The following is a 23805-nucleotide window of genomic DNA, read 5'->3' as shown; positions in this document are numbered from 1 at the left end:
TAATATTCTTTAAATACGAGAAAATATCTGCTTATTTTCACGTTCAAATTATCAGTTAACTGTCTTGATAAGTATTTTTCACGACGTCGTACTAATTAGCTTATTATTTGTCTGTTTAGACAACCTTTTAAACCTCCCACTTTTTTGCAGGAAATATTAAGAGCCTGAGTTGTTCGAATAGTATCTACAATCTGTGACTAAATATTGTGGCAAGAATTCCCTCCCCTCTAGTATCAATGATGATGGGTAGAAAGGCTGCCACCATACTCAGAAATTGCCACATATTTTGTTACTGATTGTAGACATCTTTGATAATTGGTATCATTAAAATTGTAGCTTCTGAGTTGAATTAATTTATAGTGAGATAAAAATGATTGCACCAGTTCAATAAAAATGATAAAATCAATCAAATTGACAAAAAAAATGGTTCTCAAAATTGAGATTTTATATTCTTTTTTTTTGTTTCGTTCTTTTTTTAAAGGCTGTGCAGTCTATTTACAACCATGTCTTTTTTCCTCTAAATTTCATTATTGTGTTGTAAGCAAAGTCAGAATCAAAGTGTATTGATGTGTAAAAGGGCAATTCATGTCTTGGTTTGCTCAAAATTTACGATGCGAGATGAACAAAAGTTCATAAAACTATTTCAAGATAGGGATTTCTAGGGTTCTTGCTGTATGCATTACGACACTAGTAGCAAGTAACTAATGGAGCTAATGATGGTTAGCGCCATAATATCACTATCGTATACATATTGACTTATGATGCAAAATGATTCTCGACTTTTTTGTTCTTTGTTTTACAAGACTCGAGACATTCAGGTAAGTTAGTTTGTAAGGGTGGGGTTGAGTGAAGTAATCCCAAAGCATATCCTATCATAAAAACGATCTAAACTTAATTAAAAGATCGTGCAATACTAAGGGTTGTTATTAAAAGTATAATTACACTGCTAAGGTAACGTTACACAAATAAGAATTTCGGTAAGCCGTTTATCCTGTTTGAAGGAACACTTTAAACAGCGTAGGCGTCAAACCAAACACGGTATCAGAAATACTAAAAATTCCTCAAAATCTGTTCACCGAGTATTCTCTAAATCAAACTTTCTCTAAATAACCGACCCTACTGTAATGAAGTAATATGGTCTAAAAATACTACCATCCATTTTCTGTCGGTGGGCGGCTGCTCTAAAATTAACCCGTTTGGTTTGATTAAGGGCTCTGGTCATAGTGAAAAATCAATTTCAGAATTTGAAGATAAAACCTTATGTTTTCGCTTCTTTGACATGTTTAAGAACAAACTGCTTTTGAAAAGATGAATTTAAGTAATTACATCATGAGTAATTAAGGAATAAGTGTGGCATGGACCTTAATAAAACGTCAAAACGACACTATTCATATACTTTTCACAAAAAAAGCCTAATCTCCTTTGGGAAATCATTTTATTGTTTTAAATTTTTTTTAAGTTAATGACAAATAGTTTCTTTCTTTAGATTTTTTCGGAAAAATTTTCTATTTGGCTACATCCCAAATTATAGCTGTTTTTGTATGGAAATTCAGTGAAGAAAATTGCCAAAAATGAGCTTTTTTGGAGATTTTAAAGGAAAGATACTTCCACAAAAATTTTCCGAAATGGTATTTTTAGATACTAAATTGATAGATACATCACCTGAACCAAAAAAAATTCCAAAATGTTTGATTTTTACTTAGATTAGGGTTTTGAAAGGTTAAATACTCTTTTTCGAAAAACTCTTCGTTTTCTTCTTCATTTAATTTTTTTCATCTCAATTTTTCGATTTTCAAATTCTAAAAAGGTAGGTTTAACAGGACATATAAAAAAGTTATAACATTAATCTTTTTAAAATGCAGAAATTGCCATTTAAGTTCTGTCCAGAGCCCAAGGAAACTTAATGGCAACTACTCTTCATTAAAGAAAATTTAATTAGCGGTCACTAATTTAGACATTCTTTTTGAGGGAGATTGCTTTTGAGTTTTGGCTGGATTTTATAATTTGGTTAATATGGTTAGGTCAGGATAGATTTTTATCAAAATGTAGACCAAAAAGCTTGACAACATCTTTTTTGTTCAATTGATTTTTTTGAACAAGAAATAAGATACGAGTAGTCGCTACATAGTTTGTGATATGACGCTAGACGTTTGCTTGAAAAGATGATGTTCTGTAGTTTATCAGCATTGAACAAGAGATTATGATCAGCTGACCAGGTGGAAAGTGATTCGATACTAGTCTCGATTTCCCGGATGCATTGAAGTATATCACGAATTTTTGAGTGACGATAAAGTGTTGTGTCATCAGCATATTGGATACTGAGAGAGGAGACTTAGTCAGATAATTCGGTAACGTATAGGTTAAATAAAACTGGACCCAAAGTGAATGGGTTGAACGGGTGATCTTTTATCGTTCACTTGCACAAATTGCTGACGGTTTGTGAGATAGCTTATAATGATTTCAATGACATGGAACTAAAGTTTAACTTTTTAAGTTTATCAATGAGGGTAAAATGGTCGATCGTATCGAATGCCTTGGAGTAGTCGATAAGAATTGATAGTGTAATTTCACTTATTCATAGCTTTATTATATCATCACGTAGTTTTAAGGGTAGCGCTGTTGTGGTGTGCCCTTTCCGAAATCCAGATTGATTTGGACGGTAAAGTGAATTCCTTTCAATGAAATTGCATACTGTTAAAATAACACGTTCGTAGACTTTCGATAAAACCGGTAGGATTGATATTGGTCTGTAGTCTTTTAATTTCGTTGGATGGTCAATTTTTGGGACTGGGCTGACTCGAGCAATCTTCCACTTATCTGGGAATAAATGTTTATCAATTGAATTGTTTAACAAGAGGAGATACAAGATACTCATTGACTGGCTTCAGGTATCGTACCGGTATATTGTCATACCCGCTTGAGCAATCATTTTTCAGTTTTTAAGTATAATTAAGACCTTTTCATAATTCGTATGCTTGATTGTAAAAACACTGATCATTTTCGATGGATGGGTTACCCAGTAAATTATCATAATTTGCAGGTTTATTAGGTTTTTTGTGAGGTTAGAAGCAAGATTACAATAGTAATTGTTCATGTCGGAAGGTTCGTGGTTTATTTTAGTGTTTTGCTTGGTTAAAATTCGGTCAATTGTTCTCCGATGGATCTTTAAGTCCAATTTAAGCTTTATTCTTTAAAAACCTTCGCGAAAGAAAGATGGTAAAAAATCTTTCAAACACCCATAAGAAATAGACTCTTTTGTCATAAGCTTAAAAATCAATTTTCACATCAATAGTCAAACCCAAAGTTTTAACTTTTCTAATAACTTTACCCCGATCTCGCGCGAACCCTACTTCTATCTCCCGCGCATACGGTATTCATGAAAGTTTTACAAGTAACTATAAATAGGTTTCTTTATATTTTCAGTCATTATGAGGTGGCCGATCATCATCATATCATGCTTCTTCGTGTCCTGGGGTAAGTCTTTTTTTTTTAATGATCAATCTTAAATGTATATCGTCGTAAAACTTCAAACAAGGTTTTGAGTTCACCCCAAAATGAAGAATTTTATGCTTCAATAAGTTAATCCGATGTCAAGGAACGATTTTGGGACACTTATACACGTGAAATTGCAGGTGTGACTGGGAAAGTTGAAATTTTAGTCTACTTTCTTCTTAAATTTTTCTGAAGCTCTAAATCTTCTGAAATTCACTTTTTTAAAGCATGGTCAGCCCCATTACATACCACTACTACCGAACATCCAACAACGACAACTTCTGCTGCTTCTACAAACAATACTACAAGCACGAACACAACGATTGAACCAGGGACAACATCAATCTACACAGCTACCAGCAAAGCTCCAACAACAACAACAATCGCTGCTGCTTTTACAATCACTACCACTGAAGCTCAAACAAAAACTGATGCTGCATCTACAAGCACTACAGCTGAACCAAGTACAACATCAAGCTCCACAACCACCACCGAGGCTCCATCGATAACAACCGCTGCTGCTTCAACCACTAGCACTACTAATGAACCAAGTACAACAGCAGGCGCCCTAAGTACCACTGAAACTCAAACAACAACTAATGCTGCATTTACAAGCACTACTGCTCAACCAAGTACAACATCAAGTGCACCAACTACCACTGAAGCTCAAACAACAACTGATGCTGCTTCTACAAGCACTACTGCTCAACCAAGTACAACATCAAGCGCACCAACTACCACTGAAACTCAAACAACAACTGATACTGCTTTTACAAGCACTACTGCTCAACCAAGTACAACATCAAGTGCATCAACTACCACTGAAACTCAAACAACAACTAATGCTGCTTCTACAAGCACTACTGCTCAACCAAGTACAACATCAAGTGCACCAACTACCACTGAAGCTCAAATAACAACTGATGCTGCTTCTATAAGCACTACTGCTCAACCAAGTACAACATCAAGTGCATCAACTACAACCGAAGCTCAAACAACAACTGATGCTGCTTCTACAAGCACTACTGCTCAACCAAGTACAACATCAAGTGCATCAACTACAACCGAAGCTCAAACAACAACTGATGCTGCTTCTACAAGCACTACTGCTCAACCAAGTACAACATCAAGTGCACCAACTACCACTGAAGCTCAAACAAAAACTGATGCTGCATCTACAAGCACTACAGCTGAACCAAGTACAACATCAAGCTCCACAACCACCACCGAGGCTCCATCGATAACAACCGCTGCTGCTTCAACCACTAGCACTACTAATGAACCAAGTACAACAGCAGGCGCCCTAAGTACCACTGAAACTCAAACAACAACTAATGCTGCATTTACAAGCACTACTGCTCAACCAAGTACAACATCAAGTGCACCAACTACCACTGAAGCTCAAACAACAACTGATGCTGCTTCTACAAGCACTACTGCTCAACCAAGTACAACATCAAGCGCACCAACTACCACTGAAACTCAAACAACAACTGATACTGCTTTTACAAGCACTACTGCTCAACCAAGTACAACATCAAGTGCATCAACTACCACTGAAACTCAAACAACAACTAATGCTGCTTCTACAAGCACTACTGCTCAACCAAGTACAACATCAAGTGCACCAACTACCACTGAAGCTCAAATAACAACTGATGCTGCTTCTATAAGCACTACTGCTCAACCAAGTACAACATCAAGTGCATCAACTACAACCGAAGCTCAAACAACAACTGATGCTGCTTCTACAAGCACTACTGCTCAACCAAGTACAACATCAAGTGCATCAACTACAACCGAAGCTCAAACAACAACTGATGCTGCTTCTACAAGTACTACTGCTCAACCAAGTACAACATCAAGTGCACCAACTACCACTGAAGCTCAAACAACAACTGATGCTGCTTCTACAAGCACTACGGCTCAACCAAGTACAACATCAAGTGCACCAACTACCACTGAAGCTCAAACAACAACTGACGCTGCTTCTACAAGCACTACTGCTCAACCAAGTACAACATCAAGTGCACCAACTACAACCGAAGCTCAAAAAACAACTGACGCTGCTTCTACAAGCACTACTGCTCAACTGAGTACAACATCAAGTGCACCAACTACCACTCAAGCTCAAACAACAACTGATGCTGCTTCTATAAACACTACTGCTCAACCAAGTACAACATCAAGTGCACCAACTACAACCGAAGCTCAAACAACAACTGACGCTGCTTCTACAAGCACTACTGCTCAACCAAGTACAACATCAAGTGCATCAACTACAACCGAAGCTCAAACAACAACTGACGCTGCTTCTACAAGCACTACTGCTCAACCAAGTACAACATCAAGTGCACCAACTACAACCGAAGCTCAAAAAACAACTGACGCTGCTTCTACAAGCACTACTGCTCAACTGAGTACAACATCAAGTGCACCAACTACCACTCAAGCTCAAACAACAACTGATGCTGCTTCTATAAACACTACTGCTCAACCAAGTACAACATCAAGTGCACCAACTACAACCGAAGCTCAAACAACAACTGACGCTGCTTCTACAAGCACTACTGCTCAACCAAGTACAACATCAAGTGCATCAACTACCACTCAAGCTCAAACAACAACTGATGTTGCTTCTACAAGCACTACTGCTCAACCAAGTACAACATCAAGTGCACCAACTACAACTGAAACTCAAACAACAACTGATGCTGCTTCTACAAGCACTACTGCTCAACCAAGTACAACATCAAGTGCACCAACAACTACTGAAGCTCAAACAACAACTGATGCTGCTTCTACAAGCACTACTGCTCAACCAAGTACAACTTCAAATGCACCAACTACAACCGGAGCTCAAACAACAACTGTTGCTGCTTCTACAAGCAATACTGCTCAACCAAGTACAACATCAAGTGCACCAACTACCACTGAAGCTCAAACAACAACTGACGCTGCTTCTACAAGCACTACTGCTCAACTGAGTACGGCATCAAATGCACCAACTACCACTGAAGCTCAAACAACAACTGACACTGCTTCTACAAGCACTACTGCTCAGCCAAGTACGACATCAAGTGCACCAACTACCACTCAAGCTCAAACAACAACCGATGCTGCTTCTACAAGCACTACTGCTCAACCAAGTACAACATCAAGTGCACCAACTACAACCGAAGCTCAAACAACAACTAATGCTGCTTCTACAAGCACTACTGCTCAAACAAGTACAACATCAAGTGCACCAACTACAACCGAAGCTCAAACAACAACTGATTCTACTTCTACAAGCACTACTGCTCAACCAAGTACAACATCAAGTGCACCAACTACCACTGAAGCTCAAACAACAACTGACGGTGCTTCTACAAGCACTACTGCTCAACTGAGTACAACATCAAGTGCACCAACTACCACTCAAGCTCAAACAACAACTGATGCTGCTTCTACAAGCACTACTGCTCAACCAAGTACAACATCAAGTGCACCAACAACTACTGAAGCTCAAACAACAACTGATGCTGCTTCTACAAGCACTACTGCTCAACCAAGTACAACTTCAAATGCACCAACTACAACTGAAACTCAAACAACAACTGATTCTGCTTCTACAAGCACTACTGCTCAACCAAGTACAACATCAAGTGCACCAACTACAACCGAAGCTCAAACAACAACTGATGCTGCTTCTACAAGCACTACTGCTCAACCAAGTACAACATCAAGTGCACCAACTACCACTGAAGCTCAAACAACAACTGACGCTGCTTCTACAAGCACTACTGCTCAACTGAGTACAACATCAAGTGCACCAACTACCACTCAAGCTCAAACAACAACTGATGCTGCTTCTACAAGCACTACTGCTCAACCAAGTACAACATCAAGTGCACCAACTACTACTGAAGCTCAAACAACAACTGATGCTGCTTCTACAAGCACTACTGCTCAACCAAGTACAACATCAAGTGCACCAACTACAACTGAAACTCAAACAACAACTGATGCTGCTTCTACAAGCACTACTGCTCAACCAAGTACAACATCAAGTGCACCAACAACTACTGAAGCTCAAACAACAACTGACGCTGCTTCTACAAGCACTACTGCTCAACCAAGTACAACATCAAGTGCATCAACTCTCACTGAAGCTCAAACAACAACTGATGCTGCTTCTACAAGCACTACTGCTCAACCAAGTACAACATCAAGTACACCAACTACCACTGAAGCTCAAACAAAAACTGATGCTGCATCTACAAGCACTACAGCTGAACCAAGTACAACATCAAGCTCCACAACCACCACCGAGGCTCCATCGATAACAACCGCTGCTGCTTCAACCACTAGCACTACTAATGAACCAAGTACAACAGCAGGCGCCCTAAGTACCACTGAAACTCAAACAACAACTAATGCTGCATTTACAAGCTCTACTGCTCAACCAAGTACAACATCAAGTGCACCAACTACCACTGAAGCTCAAACAACAACTGATGCTGCTTCTACAAGCACTACTGCTCAACCAAGTACAACATCAAGCGCACCAACTACCACTGAAACTCAAACAACAACTGATGCTGCTTTTACAAGCACTACTGCTCAACCAAGTACAACATCAAGTGCACCAACTACCACTGAAGCTCAAACAACAACTGATGCTGCTTCTACAAGCACTACTGCTCAACCAAGTACAACATCAAGTGCACCAACTACCACTGAAGCTCAAACAACAACTGATGCTGCTTCTACAAGCACTACTGCTCAACCAAGTACAACATCAAGTGCACCAACTACCACTGAAGCTCAAACAACAACTGATGCTGCTTCTACAAGCACTACTGCTCAACCAAGTACAACATCAAGTGCACCAACTACAACTGAAGCTCAAACAACAACTGATGCTGCTTCTACAAGCACTACTGCTCAACCAAGTACAACATCAAGTGCACCAACTACCACTGAAGCTCAAACAACAACTGATGCTGCTTCTACAAGCACTACTGCTCAACCAAGTACAACATCAAGTGCACCAACTACCACTGAAGCTCAAACAACAACTGATGCTGCTTCTACAAGCACTACTGCTCAACCAAGTACAACATCAAGTGCACCAACTACAACCGAAGCTCAAACAACAACTGATGCTGCTTCTACAAGCACTACTGCTCAACCAAGTACAACATCAAGTGCACCAACTACCACTGAAGCTCAAACAACAACTGACGCTGCTTCTACAAGCACTACTGCTCAACCAAGTACAACATCAAGTGCACCAACTACCACTGAAGCTCAAACAACAACTGATGCTGCTTCTACAAGCACTACTGCTCAACCAAGTACAACATCAAGTGCACCAACTACAACCGAAGCTCAAACAACAACTGATGCTGCTTCTACAAGCACTACTGCTCAACCAAGTACAACATCAAGTGCACCAACTACAACTGAAGCTCAAACAACAACTGATGCTGCTTCTACAAGCACTACTGCTCAACCAAGTACAACATCAAGTGCACCAACTACCACTGAAGCTCAAACAACAACTGACGCTGCTTCTACAAGCACTACTGCTCAACCAAGTACAACATCAAGTGCACCAACTACCACTGAAGCTCAAACAACAACTGATGCTGCTTCTACAAGCACTACTGCTCAACCAAGTACAACATCAAGTGCACCAACTACCACTCAAGCTCAAACAACAACTGATGCTGCTTCTACAAGCACTACTGCTCAACCAAGTACAACATCAAGTGCACCAACTACAACTGAAGCTCAAACAACAACTGATGCTGCTTCTACAAGCACTACTGCTCAACCAAGTACAACATCAAGTGCACCAACAACTACTGAAGCTCAAACAACAACTGATGCTGCTTCTACAAGCACTACTGCTCAACCAAGTACAACATCAAGTGCACCAACTACAACCGAAGCTCAAACAACAACTGATGCTGCTTCTACAAGCACTACTGCTCAACCAAGTACAACATCAAGTGCACCAACTACCACTGAAGCTCAAACAACAACTGATGCTGCTTCTACAAGCACTACTGCTCAACCAAGTACAACATCAAGTGCACCAACTACCACTGAAGCTCAAACAACAACTGATGCTGCTTCTACAAGCACTACTGCTCAACCAAGTACAACATCAAGTGCACCAACTACCACTCAAGCTCAAACAACAACCGATGCTGCTTCTACAAGCACTACTGCTCAACCAAGTACAACATCAAGTGCACCAACTACAACCGAAGCTCAAACAACTACTGATGCTGCTTCTACAAGCACTACTGCTCAACCAAGTACAACATCAAGTGCACCAACTTCAACTGAGGCTCAAACAACAACTGATACTGCTTCTACAAGCATTACTGCTCAACCAAGTACAACATCAAATGCACCAACTACCACTGAAGCTCAAACAACAACTGACGCTGCTTCTACAAGCACTACTGCTCAACCAAGTACAACATCAAGTGCACCAACTACCACTGAAGCTCAAACAACAACTGATGCTGCTTCTACAAGCACTACTGCTCAACCAAGTACAACATCAAGTGCACCAACTACCACTGAAGCTCAAACAACAACTGATGCTGCTTCTACAAGCACTACTGCTCAACCAAGTACAACATCAAGTGCACCAACTACCACTGAAGCTCAAACAACAACTGATGCTGCTTCTACAAGCACTACTGCTCAACCAAGTACAACATCAAGTGCACCAACTACCACTGAAGCTCAAACAACAACTGATGCTGCTTCTACAAGCACTACTGCTCAACCAAGTACAACATCAAGTGCACCAACTACCACTGAAGCTCAAACAACAACTGATGCTGCTTCTACAAGCACTACTGCTCAACCAAGTACAACATCAAGTGCACCAACTACAACTGAAACTCAAACAACAACTGATGCTGCTTCTACAAGCACTACTGCTCAACCAAGTACAACATCAAGTGCACCAACTACCACTGAAGCTCAAACAACAACTGATGCTGCTTCTACAAGCACTACTGCTCAACCAAGTACAACATCAAGTGCACCAACTACAACCGAAGCTCAAACAACAACTGATGCTGCTTCTACAAGCACTACTGCTCAACCAAGTACAACATCAAGTGCACCAACTACCACTGAAGCTCAAACAACAACTGACGCTGCTTCTACAAGCACTACTGCTCAACCAAGTACAACATCAAGTGCACCAACTACCACTGAAGCTCAAACAACAACTGATGCTGCTTCTACAAGCACTACTGCTCAACCAAGTACAACATCAAGTGCACCAACTACCACTGAAGCTCAAACAACAACTGATGCTGCTTCTACAAGCACTACTGCTCAACCAAGTACAACATCAAGTGCACCAACTACAACCGAAGCTCAAACAACAACTGATGCTGCTTCTACAAGCACTACTGCTCAACCAAGTACAACATCAAGTGCACCAACTACCACTGAAGCTCAAACAACAACTGATCTGCTTCTACAAGCACTACTGCTCAACCAAGTACAACATCAAGTGCACCAACTACCACTGAAGCTCAAACAACAACTGATGCTGCTTCTACAAGCACTACTGCTCAACCAAGTACAACATCAAGTGCACCAACTACCACTGAAGCTCAAACAACAACTGATGCTGCTTCTACAAGCACTACTGCTCAACCAAGTACAACATCAAGTGCACCAACTACCACTGAAGCTCAAACAACAACTGATGCTGCTTCTACAAGCACTACTGCTCAACCAAGTACAACATCAAGTGCACCAACTACCACTGAAGCTCAAACAACAACTGATGCTGCTTCTACAAGCACTACTGCTCAACCAAGTACAACATCAAGTGCACCAACTACAACTGAAGCTCAAACAACAACTGATGCTGCTTCTACAAGCACTACTGCTCAACCAAGTACAACATCAAGTGCACCAACTACCACTGAAGCTCAAACAACAACTGATGCTGCTTCTACAAGCACTACTGCTCAACCAAGTACAACATCAAGTGCACCAACTACCACTGAAGCTCAAACAACAACTGATGCTGCTTCTACAAGCACTACTGCTCAACCAAGTACAACATCAAGTGCACCAACTACCACTGAAGCTCAAACAACAACTGATGCTGCTTCTACAAGCACTACTGCTCAACCAAGTACAACATCAAGTGCACCAACTACCACTGAAGCTCAAACAACAACTGATGCTGCTTCTACAAGCACTACTGCTCAACCAAGTACAACATCAAGTGCACCAACTACCACTGAAGCTCAAACAACAACTGATGCTGCTTCTACAAGCACTACTGCTCAACCAAGTACAACATCAAGTGCACCAACTACAACTGAAGCTCAAACAACAACTGATGCTGCTTCTACAAGCACTACTGCTCAACCAAGTACAACATCAAGTGCACCAACTACAACTGAAGCTCAAACAACAACTGATGCTGCTTCTACAAGCACTACTGCTCAACCAAGTACAACATCAAGTGCACCAACTACCACTGAAGCTCAAACAACAACTGATGCTGCTTCTACAAGCACTACTGCTCAACCAAGTACAACATCAAGTGCACCAACTACCACTGAAGCTCAAACAACAACTGATGCTGCTTCTACAAGCACTACTGCTCAACCAAGTACAACATCAAGTGCACCAACTACCACTGAAGCTCAAACAACAACTGATGCTGCTTCTACAAGCACTACTGCTCAACCAAGTACAACATCAAGTGCACCAACTACAACCGAAGCTCAAACAACAACTGATGCTGCTTCTACAAGCACTACTGCTCAACCAAGTACAACATCAAGTGCACCAACTACCACTGAAGCTCAAACAACAACTGATGCTGCTTCTACAAGCACTACTGCTCAACCAAGTACAACATCAAGTGCACCAACTACCACTGAAGCTCAAACAACAACTGATGCTGCTTCTACAAGCACTACTGCTCAACCAAGTACAACATCAAGTGCACCAACTACAACTGAAGCTCAAACAACAACTGATGCTGCTTCTACAAGCACTACTGCTCAACCAAGTACAACATCAAGTGCACCAACTACAACCGAAGCTCAAACAAAACTGACGCTGCTTCTACAAGCACTACTGCTCAACCAAGTACAACATCAAGTGCACCAACTACAACCGAAGCTCAAACAACAACTGATGCTGCTTCTACAAGCACTACTGCTCAACCAAGTACAACATCAAGTGCACCAACTACAACCGAAGCTCAAACAACAACTGATGCTGCTTCTACAAGCACTACTGCTCAACCAAGTACAACATCAAGTGCACCAACTACCACTGAAGCTCAAACAACAACTGATGCTGCTTCTACAAGCACTACTGCTCAACCAAGTACAACATCAAGTGCACCAACTACCACTGAAGCTCAAACAACAACTGATGCTGCTTCTACAAGCACTACTGCTCAACCAAGTACAACATCAAGTGCACCAACTACCACTGAAGCTCAAACAACAACTGACGCTGCTTCTACAAGCACTACTGCTCAACCAAGTACAACATCAAGTGCACCAACTACCACTGAAGCTCAAACAACAACTGATGCTGCTTCTACAAGCACTACTGCTCAACCAAGTACAACATCAAGTGCACCAACTACAACTGAAGCTCAAACAACAACTGATGCTGCTTCTACAAGCACTACTGCTCAACCAAGTACAACATCAAGTGCACCAACTACAACCGAAGCTCAAACAACAACTGATGCTGCTTCTACAAGCACTACTGCTCAACCAAGTACAACATCAAGTGCACCAACTACCACTGAAGCTCAAACAACAACTGATCTGCTTCTACAAGCACTACTGCTCAACCAAGTACAACATCAAGTGCACCAACTACCACTGAAGCTCAAACAACAACTGATGCTGCTTCTACAAGCACTACTGCTCAACCAAGTACAACATCAAGTGCACCAACTACCACTGAAGCTCAAACAACAACTGATGCTGCTTCTACAAGCACTACTGCTCAACCAAGTACAACATCAAGTGCACCAACTACAACTGAAGCTCAAACAACAACTGATGCTGCTTCTACAAGCACTACTGCTCAACCAAGTACAACATCAAGTGCACCAACTACCACTGAAGCTCAAACAACAACTGATGCTGCTTCTACAAGCACTACTGCTCAACCAAGTACAACATCAAGTGCACCAACTACCACTGAAGCTCAAACAACAACTGATGCTGCTTCTACAAGCACTACTGCTCAACCAAGTACAACATCAAGTGCACCAACTACAACTGAAGCTCAAACAACAACTGATGCTGCTTCTACAAGCACTACTGCTCAACCAAGTACAACATCAAGTGCACCAACTACAACCGAAGCTCAAACAACAACTGATGCTGCTTCTACAAGCACTACTGCTCAACCAAGTACAACATCAAGTGCACCAACTACCACTGAAGCTCAAACAACAACTGATGCTGCTTCTACAAGCACTACTGCTCAACCAAGTACAACATCAAGTGCACCAACTACCACTGAAGCTCAAACAACAACTGATGCTGCTTCTACAAGCACTACTGCTCAACCAAGTACAACATCAAGTGCACCAACTACCACTGAAGCTCAAACAACAACTGATGCTGCTTCTACAAGCACTACTGCTCAACCAAGTACAACATCAAGTGCACCAACTACCACTGAAGCTCAAACAACAACTGATGCTGCTTCTACAAGCACTACTGCTCAACCAAGTACAACATCAAGTGCACCAACTACAACTGAAGCTCAAACAACAACTGATGCTGCTTCTACAAGCACTACTGCTCAACCAAGTACAACATCAAGTGCACCAACTACCACTGAAGCTCAAACAACAACTGATGCTGCTTCTACAAGCACTACTGCTCAACCAAGTACAACATCAAGTGCACCAACTACCACTGAAGCTCAAACAACAACTGATGCTGCTTCTACAAGCACTACTGCTCAACCAAGTACAACATCAAGTGCACCAACTACCACTGAAGCTCAAACAACAACTGATGCTGCTTCTACAAGCACTACTGCTCAACCAAGTACAACATCAAGTGCACCAACTACCACTGAAGCTCAAACAACAACTGATGCTGCTTCTACAAGCACTACTGCTCAACCAAGTACAACATCAAGTGCACCAACTACCACTGAAGCTCAAACAACAACTGATGCTGCTTCTACAAGCACTACTGCTCAACCAAGTACAACATCAAGTGCACCAACTACCACTGAAGCTCAAACAACAACTGATGCTGCTTCTACAAGCACTACTGCTCAACCAAGTACAACATCAAGTGCACCAACTACCACTGAAGCTCAAACAACAACTGATGCTGCTTCTACAAGCACTACTGCTCAACCAAGTACAACATCAAGTGCACCAACTACAACCGAAGCTCAAACAACAACTGATGCTGCTTCTACAAGCACTACTGCTCAACCAAGTACAACATCAAGTGCACCAACTACCACTGAAGCTCAAACAACAACTGATGCTGCTTCTACAAGCACTACTGCTCAACCAAGTACAACATCAAGTGCACCAACTACCACTGAAGCTCAAACAACAACTGATGCTGCTTCTACAAGCACTACTGCTCAACCAAGTACAACATCAAGTGCACCAACTACCACTGAAGCTCAAACAACAACTGATGCTGCTTCTACAAGCACTACTGCTCAACCAAGTACAACATCAAGTGCACCAACTACAACCGAAGCTCAAACAACAACTGATGCTGCTTCTACAAGCACTACTGCTCAACCAAGTACAACATCAAGTGCACCAACTACCACTGAAGCTCAAACAACAACTGATCTGCTTCTACAAGCACTACTGCTCAACCAAGTACAACATCAAGTGCACCAACTACCACTGAAGCTCAAACAACAACTGATGCTGCTTCTACAAGCACTACTGCTCAACCAAGTACAACATCAAGTGCACCAACTACCACTGAAGCTCAAACAACAACTGACGCTGCTTCTACAAGCACTACTGCTCAACCAAGTACAACATCAAGTGCACCAACTACCACTGAAGCTCAAACAACAACTGACGCTGCTTCTACAAGCACTACTGCTCAACCAAGTACAACATCAAGTGCACCAACTACAACCGAAGCTCAAACAACAACTGATGCTGCTTCTACAAGCACTACTGCTCAACCAAGTACAACATCAAGTGCACCAACTACAACCGAAGCTCAAACAACAACTGATGCTGCTTCTACAAGCACTACTGCTCAACCAAGTACAACATCAAGTGCACCAACTACCACTGAAGCTCAAACAACAACTGATGCTGCTTCTACAAGCACTACTGCTCAACCAAGTACAACATCAAGTGCACCAACTACCACTGAAGCTCAAACAACAACTGATGCTGCTTCTACAAGCACTACTGCTCAACCAAGTACAACATCAAGTGCACCAACTACCACTGAAGCTCAAACAACAACTGATGCTGCTTCTACAAGCACTACTGCTCAACCAAGTACAACATCAAGTGCACCAACTACCACTGAAGCTCAAACAACAACTGATCTGCTTCTACAAGCACTACTGCTCAACCAAGTACAACATCAAGTGCACCAACTACCACTGAAGCTCAAACAACAACTGATGCTGCTTCTACAAGCACTACTGCTCAACCAAGTACAACATCAAGTGCACCAACTACCACTGAAGCTCAAACAACAACTGATGCTGCTTCTACAAGCACTACTGCTCAACCAAGTACAACATCAAGTGCACCAACTACCACTGAAGCTCAAACAACAACTGATGCTGCTTCTACAAGCACTACTGCTCAACCAAGTACAACATCAAGTGCACCAACTACCACTGAAGCTCAAACAACAACTGATGCTGCTTCTACAAGCACTACTGCTCAACCAAGTACAACATCAAGTGCACCAACTACCACTGAAGCTCAAACAACAACTGATGCTGCTTTACAAGCACTACTGCTCAACCAAGTACAACATCAAGTGCACCAACTACCACTGAAGCTCAAACAACAACTGATGCTGCTTCTACAAGCACTACTGCTCAACCAAGTACAACATCAAGTGCACCAACTACAACCGAAGCTCAAACAACAACTGACGCTGCTTCTACAAGCACTACTGCTCAACCAAGTACAACATCAAGTGCACCAACTACCACTGAAGCTCAAACAACAACTGACGCTGCTTCTACAAGCACTACTGCTCAACCAAGTACAACATCAAGTGCACTAACTACCACCGAAGCTCAAACAACAACTGATGCTGCTTCTACAAGCACTACTGCTCAACCAAGTACAACATCAAGTGCACCAACTACCACTGAAGCTCAAACAACAACTGATGCTGCTTCTACAAGCACTACTGCTCAACCAAGTACAACATCAAGTGCACCAACTACAACCGAAGCTCAAACAACAACTGACGCTGCTTCTACAAGCACTACTGCTCAACCAAGTACAACATCAAGTGCACCAACTACAACCGAAGCTCAAACAACAACTGACGCTGCTTCTACAAGCACTACTGCTCAACCAAGTACAACATCAAGTGCACCAACTACAACCGAAGCTCAAACAACAACTGACGCTGCTTCTACAAGCACTACTGCTCAACCAAGTACAACATCAAGTGCACCAACTACCACTGAAGCTCAAACAACAACTGACGCTGCTTCTACAAGCACTACTGCTCAACCAAGTACAACATCAAGTGCACCAACTACAACCGAAGCTCAAACAACAACTGATGCTGCTTCTACAAGCACTACTGCTCAACCAAGTACAACATCAAGTGCACCAACTACCACTGAAGCTCAAACAACAACTGATGCTGCTTCTACAAGCACTACTGCTCAACCAAGTACAACATCAAGTGCACCAACTACCACTGAAGCTCAAACAACAACTGATGCTGCTTCTACAAGCACTACTGCTCAACCAAGTACAACATCAAGTGCACCAACTACAACCGAAGCTCAAACAACAACTGACGCTGCTTCTACAAGCACTACTGCTCAACCAAGTACAACATCAAGTGCACCAACTACCACTGAAGCTCAAACAACAACTGACGCTGCTTCTACAAGCACTACTGCTCAACCAAGTACAACATCAAGTGCACCAACTACCACTGAAGCTCAAACAACAACTGATGCTGCTTCTACAAGCACTACTGCTCAACCAAGTACAACATCAAGTGCACCAACTACAACTGAAGCTCAAACAACAACTGATGCTGCTTCTACAAGCACTACTGCTCAACTGAGTACAACATCAAGTGCACCAACTACCACTCAAGCTCAAACAACAACTGACGCTGCTTCTACAAGCACTACTGCTCAACCAAGTACAACATCAAGTGCACCAACTACAACCGAAGCTCAAACAACAACTGACGCTGCTTCTACAAGCACTACTGCTCAACCAAGTACAACATCAAGTGCACCAACTACCACTGAAGCTCAAACAACAACTGACGCTGCTTCTACAAGCACTACTGCTCAACCAAGTACAACATCAAGTGCATCAACTACCACTGAAGCTCAAACAACAACTGATGCTGCTTCTACAAGTACTACTGCTCAACCAAGTACAACATCAAGTGCACCAACTACCACTGAATCTCAAACCACATCTGATGCTGCTTCTACAAGCACTACTGCTCAACCAAGTACAACATCAAGTGCACCAACTACCACTGAAGCTCAAACAACAACAGATTCTGCTTCTACAAGCACTACTGCTCAACCAAGTACAACATCAAGTGCACCAACTACCACTGAAGCTCAAACAACAACTGAATCTGCTTTTACAAGCACTACTGCTCAACCAAGTACAACATCAAGTGCACCAACTACCACTGAAGCTCGAACAACAACTGATGCTGCTTCTACAAGCACTACTGCTCAACCAAGTACAACATCAAGTGCATCAACTACCACTGAAGCTCAAACAACAACTGATTCTGCTTCTACAAGCACTACTGCTCAACCAAGTACAACATCAAGTGCACCAACTACCACTGAAGCTCAAACAACAACTGATGCTGCTTCTACAAGCACTACTGCTCAACCAAGTACAACATCAAGTGCACCAACTACCACTGAAGCTCAAACAACAACTGATGCTGCTTCTACAAGCACTACTGCTCAACCAAGTACAACATCAAGTGCACCAACTACAACCGAAGCTCAAACAACAACTGATACTGCTTTTACAAGCACTACTGCTCAACCAAGTACAACATCAAGTGCACCAACTACCACTGAAGCTCAAACAACAACTGATGCTGCTTCTACAAGCACTACTGCTCAACCAAGTACAACATCAAGTGCACCAACTACCACTGAAGCTCAAACAACAACTGACGCTGCTTCTACAAGCACTACTGCTCAAACAAGTACAACATCAAGTGCACCAACTACAACCGAAGCTCAAACAACAACTGATGCTGCTTCTACAAGCACTACTGCTCAACCAAGTACAACATCAAGTGCACCAACTACCACTGAAGCTCAAACAACAACTGATGCTGCTTCTACAAGCACTACTGCTCAACCAAGTACAACATCAAGTGCACCAACTACCACTCAAGCTCAAACAACAACTGATGCTGTTTCTATAAGCACTACTGCTCAACCAAGTACAACATCAAGTGCACCAACTACCACCGAAGCTCAAACAACAACTGATGCTGCTTCTACAAGCACTACTGCTCAACCAAGTACAACATCAAGTGCACCAACTACCGCTGAAGCTCAAACAACAACTGATGCTGGTTCTACAAGCACTACTGCTCAACCAAGTACGACATCAAATGCATCAAATACCACTGAAGCTCAAACAACAACTGATGCTGCTTCTACAAGCACTACTGCTCAACCAAGTACAACATCAAGTGCACCAACTACCACTGAAGCTCAAACAACAACTGATACTGCTTTTACAAGCACTACTGCTCAACCAAGTACAACATCAAGTGCATCAACTACCACTGAAACTCAAACAACAACTAATGCTGCTTCTACAAGCACTACTGCTCAACCAAGTACAACATCAAGTGCACCAACTACAACCGAAGCTCAAACAACAACTGACGCTGCTTCTACAAGCACTACTGCTCAACCAAGTACAACATCAAGTGCACCAACTACCACTGAAGCTCAAACAACAACTGACGCTGCTTCTACAAGCACTACTGCTCAAACAAGTACAACATCAAGTGCACCAACTACAACCGAAGCTCAAACAACAACTGATTCTGCTTCTACAAGCACTACTGCTCAACCAAGTACAACATCAAGTGCACCAACTACCACTGAAGCTCAAACAACAACTGACGCTGCTTCTACAAGCACTACTGCTCAACCAAGTACAACATCAAGTGCACCAACTACCACTCAAGCTCAAACAACAACTGATGCTGCTTCTACAAGCACTACTGCTCAACCAAGTACAACATCAAGTGCACCAACTACAACCGAAGCTCAAACAACAACTGATGCTGCTTCTACAAGCACTACTGCTCAACCAAGTACAACATCAAGTGCACCAACTACAACCGAAGCTCAAACAACAACTGATGCTGCTTCTACAAGCACTACTGCTCAACCAAGTACAACATCAAGTGCACCAACTACAACTGAAACTCAAACAACAACTGATGCTGCTTCTACAAGCACTACTGCTCAACCAAGTACAACATCAAGTGCACCAACTACCACTGAAGCTCAAACAACAACTGATGCTGCTTCTACAAGCACTACTGCTCAACTGAGTACAACATCAAGTGCACCAACTACAACTGAAGCTCAAACAACAACTGATGCTGCTTCTACAAGCACTACTGCTCAACCAAGTACAACATCAAGTGCACCAACTACAACCGAAGCTCAAACAACAACCGATGCTGCTTCTACAAGCACTACTGCTCAACAAAGTACAACATCAAGTGCACCAACTACAACCGAAGCTCAAACAACAACTGACGCTGCTTCTACAAGCACTACTGCTCAACCAAGTACAACATCAAGTGCACCAACTACCACTGAAGCTCAAACAACAACTGATGCTGCTTCTACAAGCACTACTGCTCAACCAAGTACAACATCAAGTGCACCAACTACAACCGAAGCTCAAACAACAACTGATGCTGCTTCTACAAGCACTACTGCTCAACCAAGTACAACATCAAGTGCACCAACTACCACTGAAGCTCAAACAACAACTGACGCTGCTTCTACAAGCACTACTGCTCAACCAAGTACAACATCAAGTGCACCAACTACCACTCAAGCTCAAACAACAACTGATGCTGCTTCTACAAGCACTACTGCTCAACCAAGTACAACATCAAGTGCACCAACTACAACTGAAACTCAAACAACAACTGATGCTGCTTCTACAAGCACTACTGCTCAACCAAGTACAACATCAAGTGCACCAACTACAACCGAAGCTCAAACAACAACTGACGCTGCTTCTACAAGCACTACTGCTCAACCAAGTACAACATCAAGTGCACCAACTACCACTGAAGCTCAAACAACAACTGAATCTGCTTTTACAAGCACTACTGCTCAACCAAGTACAACTTCAAATGCACCAACTACCACTGAGGCTCAATCACCAACTGATACTGCTTCTACAAGCACTACTGCTCAACCAAGTACAACATCAAGTGCACCAACTACCACTGAAGCTCAAACAACAACTGAATCTGCTTCTACAAGCACTACTGCTCAACCAAGTACAACATCAAGTGCACCAACTACCACTGAAGCTCAAACAACAACTGAATCTGCTCCTACAAGCACTACTGCTCAACCAAGTACAACATCAAGTGCACCAATAACCGCTGAAGCTCAAACAACAACAGATACTGCTTCTACAAGCACGACTGCTGAACCAAGTACAACATCAAGTGCACCAACTACCACTGAAGCTCAAACAACAACTGATCTGCTTCTACAAGCACTACTGCTCAACCAAATACAACATCAAGTAAACCAACTACCACTGATGCTCAAACAACTACTGATGCTGCTTCTACAAGCATTACTGCTAATCCAAGTACGACATCGAGTTCACCAACTACCACTGAAGCTCAAACAGCAACTGAATCTGCTTCTACAAGCACTACTGCTCAACCAAGTACAACATCCACTGCACCAACTACCACTGAAGCTCAAATAACTGATGATGCTTCTACAAGCACTATTGCTCAACCAAGTACAACATCAAGTGCACCAACTACCACTGAAGCTCAAACAACAACTGATGCTGCTTCTACAAGCACTACTGCTCAACCAAGTACAACATCAAGTGCACCAACTACCACTGAAGCTCAAACAACAACTGATGCTGCTTCTACAAGCACTACTGCTCAACCAAGTACAACATCAAGTGCACCAACTACCACTGAAGCTCAAACAACAACTGATGCTGCTTCTACAAGCACTACTGCTCAACCAAGTACAACATCAAGTGCACCAACTACCACTGAAGCTCAAACAACTGATGCTGCTTCTACAAGCACTATTGCTCAACCAAGTACAACATCAAGTGCACCAACTTTAACTAAAGCTCAAACTTCAACTGATTCTGCTTCTACAAGCACTACTGCTCAACCAAGTACAACATCAAGTGCACCAACTACAACTGAAGCTCAAACAACGACTGATGCTGCTTCTACAAGCACTACAGCTCAACCAAGTACAACATCAAGTGCACCAACTACCACTGAAGCTCAAACAACAACTGACGCTGCTTCTACAAGCACTACTGCTCAACCAAGTACAACATCAAGTGCACCAACTACCACTGAAGCTCAAACAACAACTGACGCTGCTTCTACAAGCACTACTGCTCAACCAAGTACAACATCAAGTGCACCAACTACCACTCAAGCTCAAACAACAACTGATGCTGCTTCTACAAGCACTACTGCTCAACCAAGTACAACATCAAGTGCACCAACTACAACTGAAACTCAAACAACAACTGATGCTGCTTCTACAAGCACTACTGCTCAACCAAGTACAACATCAAGTGCACCAACAACCACTGAAGCTCAAACAACAACTGATGCTGCTTCTACAAGCACTACTGCTCAACCAAGTACAACATCAAGTGCACCAACTACCACTGAAGCTCAAACAACAACTGACGCTGCTTCTACAAGCACTACTGCTCAACCAAGTACAACATCAATGCACCAACTACCACTGAAGCTCAAACAACAACTGATACTGCTTCTACAAGCACTACTGCTCAACCAAGTACAACATCAAGTGCACCAACTACCACTCAAGCTCAAACAACAACTGATGCTGCTTCTACAAGCACTACTGCTCAACCAAGTACAACATCAAGTGCACCAACTACAACCGAAGCTCAAACAACAACTGATGCTGCTTCTACAAGCACTACTGCTCAACCAAGTACAACATCAAGTGCACCAACTACAACCGAAGCTCAAACAACAACTGATGCTGCTTCTACAAGCACTACTGCTCAAACAAGTACAACATCAAGTGCACCAACTACAACCGAAGCTCAAACAACAACTGATTCTGCTTCTACAAGCACTACTGCTCAACCAAGTACAACATCAAGTGCACCAACTACCACTGAAGCTCAAACAACAACTGACGCTGCTTCTACAAGCACTACTGCTCAACCAAGTACAACATCAAGTGCACCAACTACCACTGAAGCTCAAACAACAACTGATGCTGCTTCTACAAGCACTACTGCTCAACTGAGTACAACATCAAGTGCACCAACTACAACCGAAGCTCAAACAACAACTGATGCTGCTTCTACAAGCACTACTGCTCAACCAAGTACAACATCAAGTGCACCAACTACAACCGAAGCTCAAACAACAACTGATGCTGCTTCTACAAGCACTACTGCTCAACCAAGTACAACATCAAGTGCACCAACTACAACCGAAGCTCAAACAACAACTGATTCTGCTTCTACAAGCACTACTGCTCAACCAAGTACAACATCAAGTGCACCAACTACAACTGAAGCTCAAACAACAACTGATGCTGCTTCTACAAGCACTACTGCTCAACCAAGTACAACATCAAGTGCACCAACTACCACTGAAGCTCAAACAACAACTGACGCTGCTTCTACAAGCACTACTGCTCAACCAAGTACAACATCAAGTGCACCAACTACCACTGAAGCTCAAACAACAACTGACGCTGCTTCTACAAGCACTACTGCTCAACCAA

At 42.3% G+C, this 23805-nt stretch overlaps 2 protein-coding genes across 2 annotated transcripts; both read left to right on the top strand.

Annotated features, from left to right (window-relative positions):
• The first annotated feature begins 3092 nt into the window (after positions 1-3092).
• Positions 3093-16815, top strand: LOC136823524 (mucin-5AC-like). The gene is made up of 12 exons (XM_067079711.1): positions 3093-3102; positions 3424-3474; positions 3720-4124; positions 4270-4367; positions 4556-4859; positions 6027-6155; positions 6270-6560; positions 7030-7127; positions 7364-7480; positions 8006-8053; positions 9758-9975; positions 16800-16815. The coding sequence occupies exons 1-12, from the start codon at positions 3093-3095 to the stop codon at positions 16813-16815; spliced, it is 1785 nt and encodes a 594-aa protein (XP_066935812.1).
• Positions 16816-17968: 1153 nt separating this feature from the next.
• LOC136823523 (uncharacterized) lies at positions 17969-21748 on the top strand (the record flags this gene model as incomplete). The annotated part of the gene is made up of 5 exons (XM_067079710.1): positions 17969-18601; positions 18775-18791; positions 19423-19601; positions 21093-21221; positions 21336-21748. Coding segments are annotated over 5 exons (1371 nt in total), but the record flags the coding sequence as incomplete, so codon positions are not given.
• Positions 21749-23805: the final 2057 nt, after the last annotated feature.

Source organism: Clytia hemisphaerica, unplaced genomic scaffold (genome assembly GCF_902728285.1).
Source record: "Clytia hemisphaerica strain Z4C2 unplaced genomic scaffold, Clytia hemisphaerica genome assembly, whole genome shotgun sequence".
In the NCBI taxonomy this organism is placed as follows: Eukaryota; Metazoa; Cnidaria; class Hydrozoa; order Leptothecata; family Clytiidae; genus Clytia; species Clytia hemisphaerica.
The sequence above is the reverse complement of the archived record's forward strand: the minus strand, read 5'-3'. Positions and strand labels throughout refer to the sequence as shown.

Coding starts and splice junctions, on each gene's coding strand:
- LOC136823524 (XM_067079711.1), top strand. Junction 4,125..4,269: donor AAGCACTACTGCTCAACCAA/GTACAACATCAA, acceptor TGCTTTTACAAG/CACTACTGCTCAACCAAGTA. Junction 4,860..6,026: donor AAGCACTACTGCTCAACCAA/GTACAACATCAA, acceptor CTACAACCGAAG/CTCAAACAACAACTGACGCT.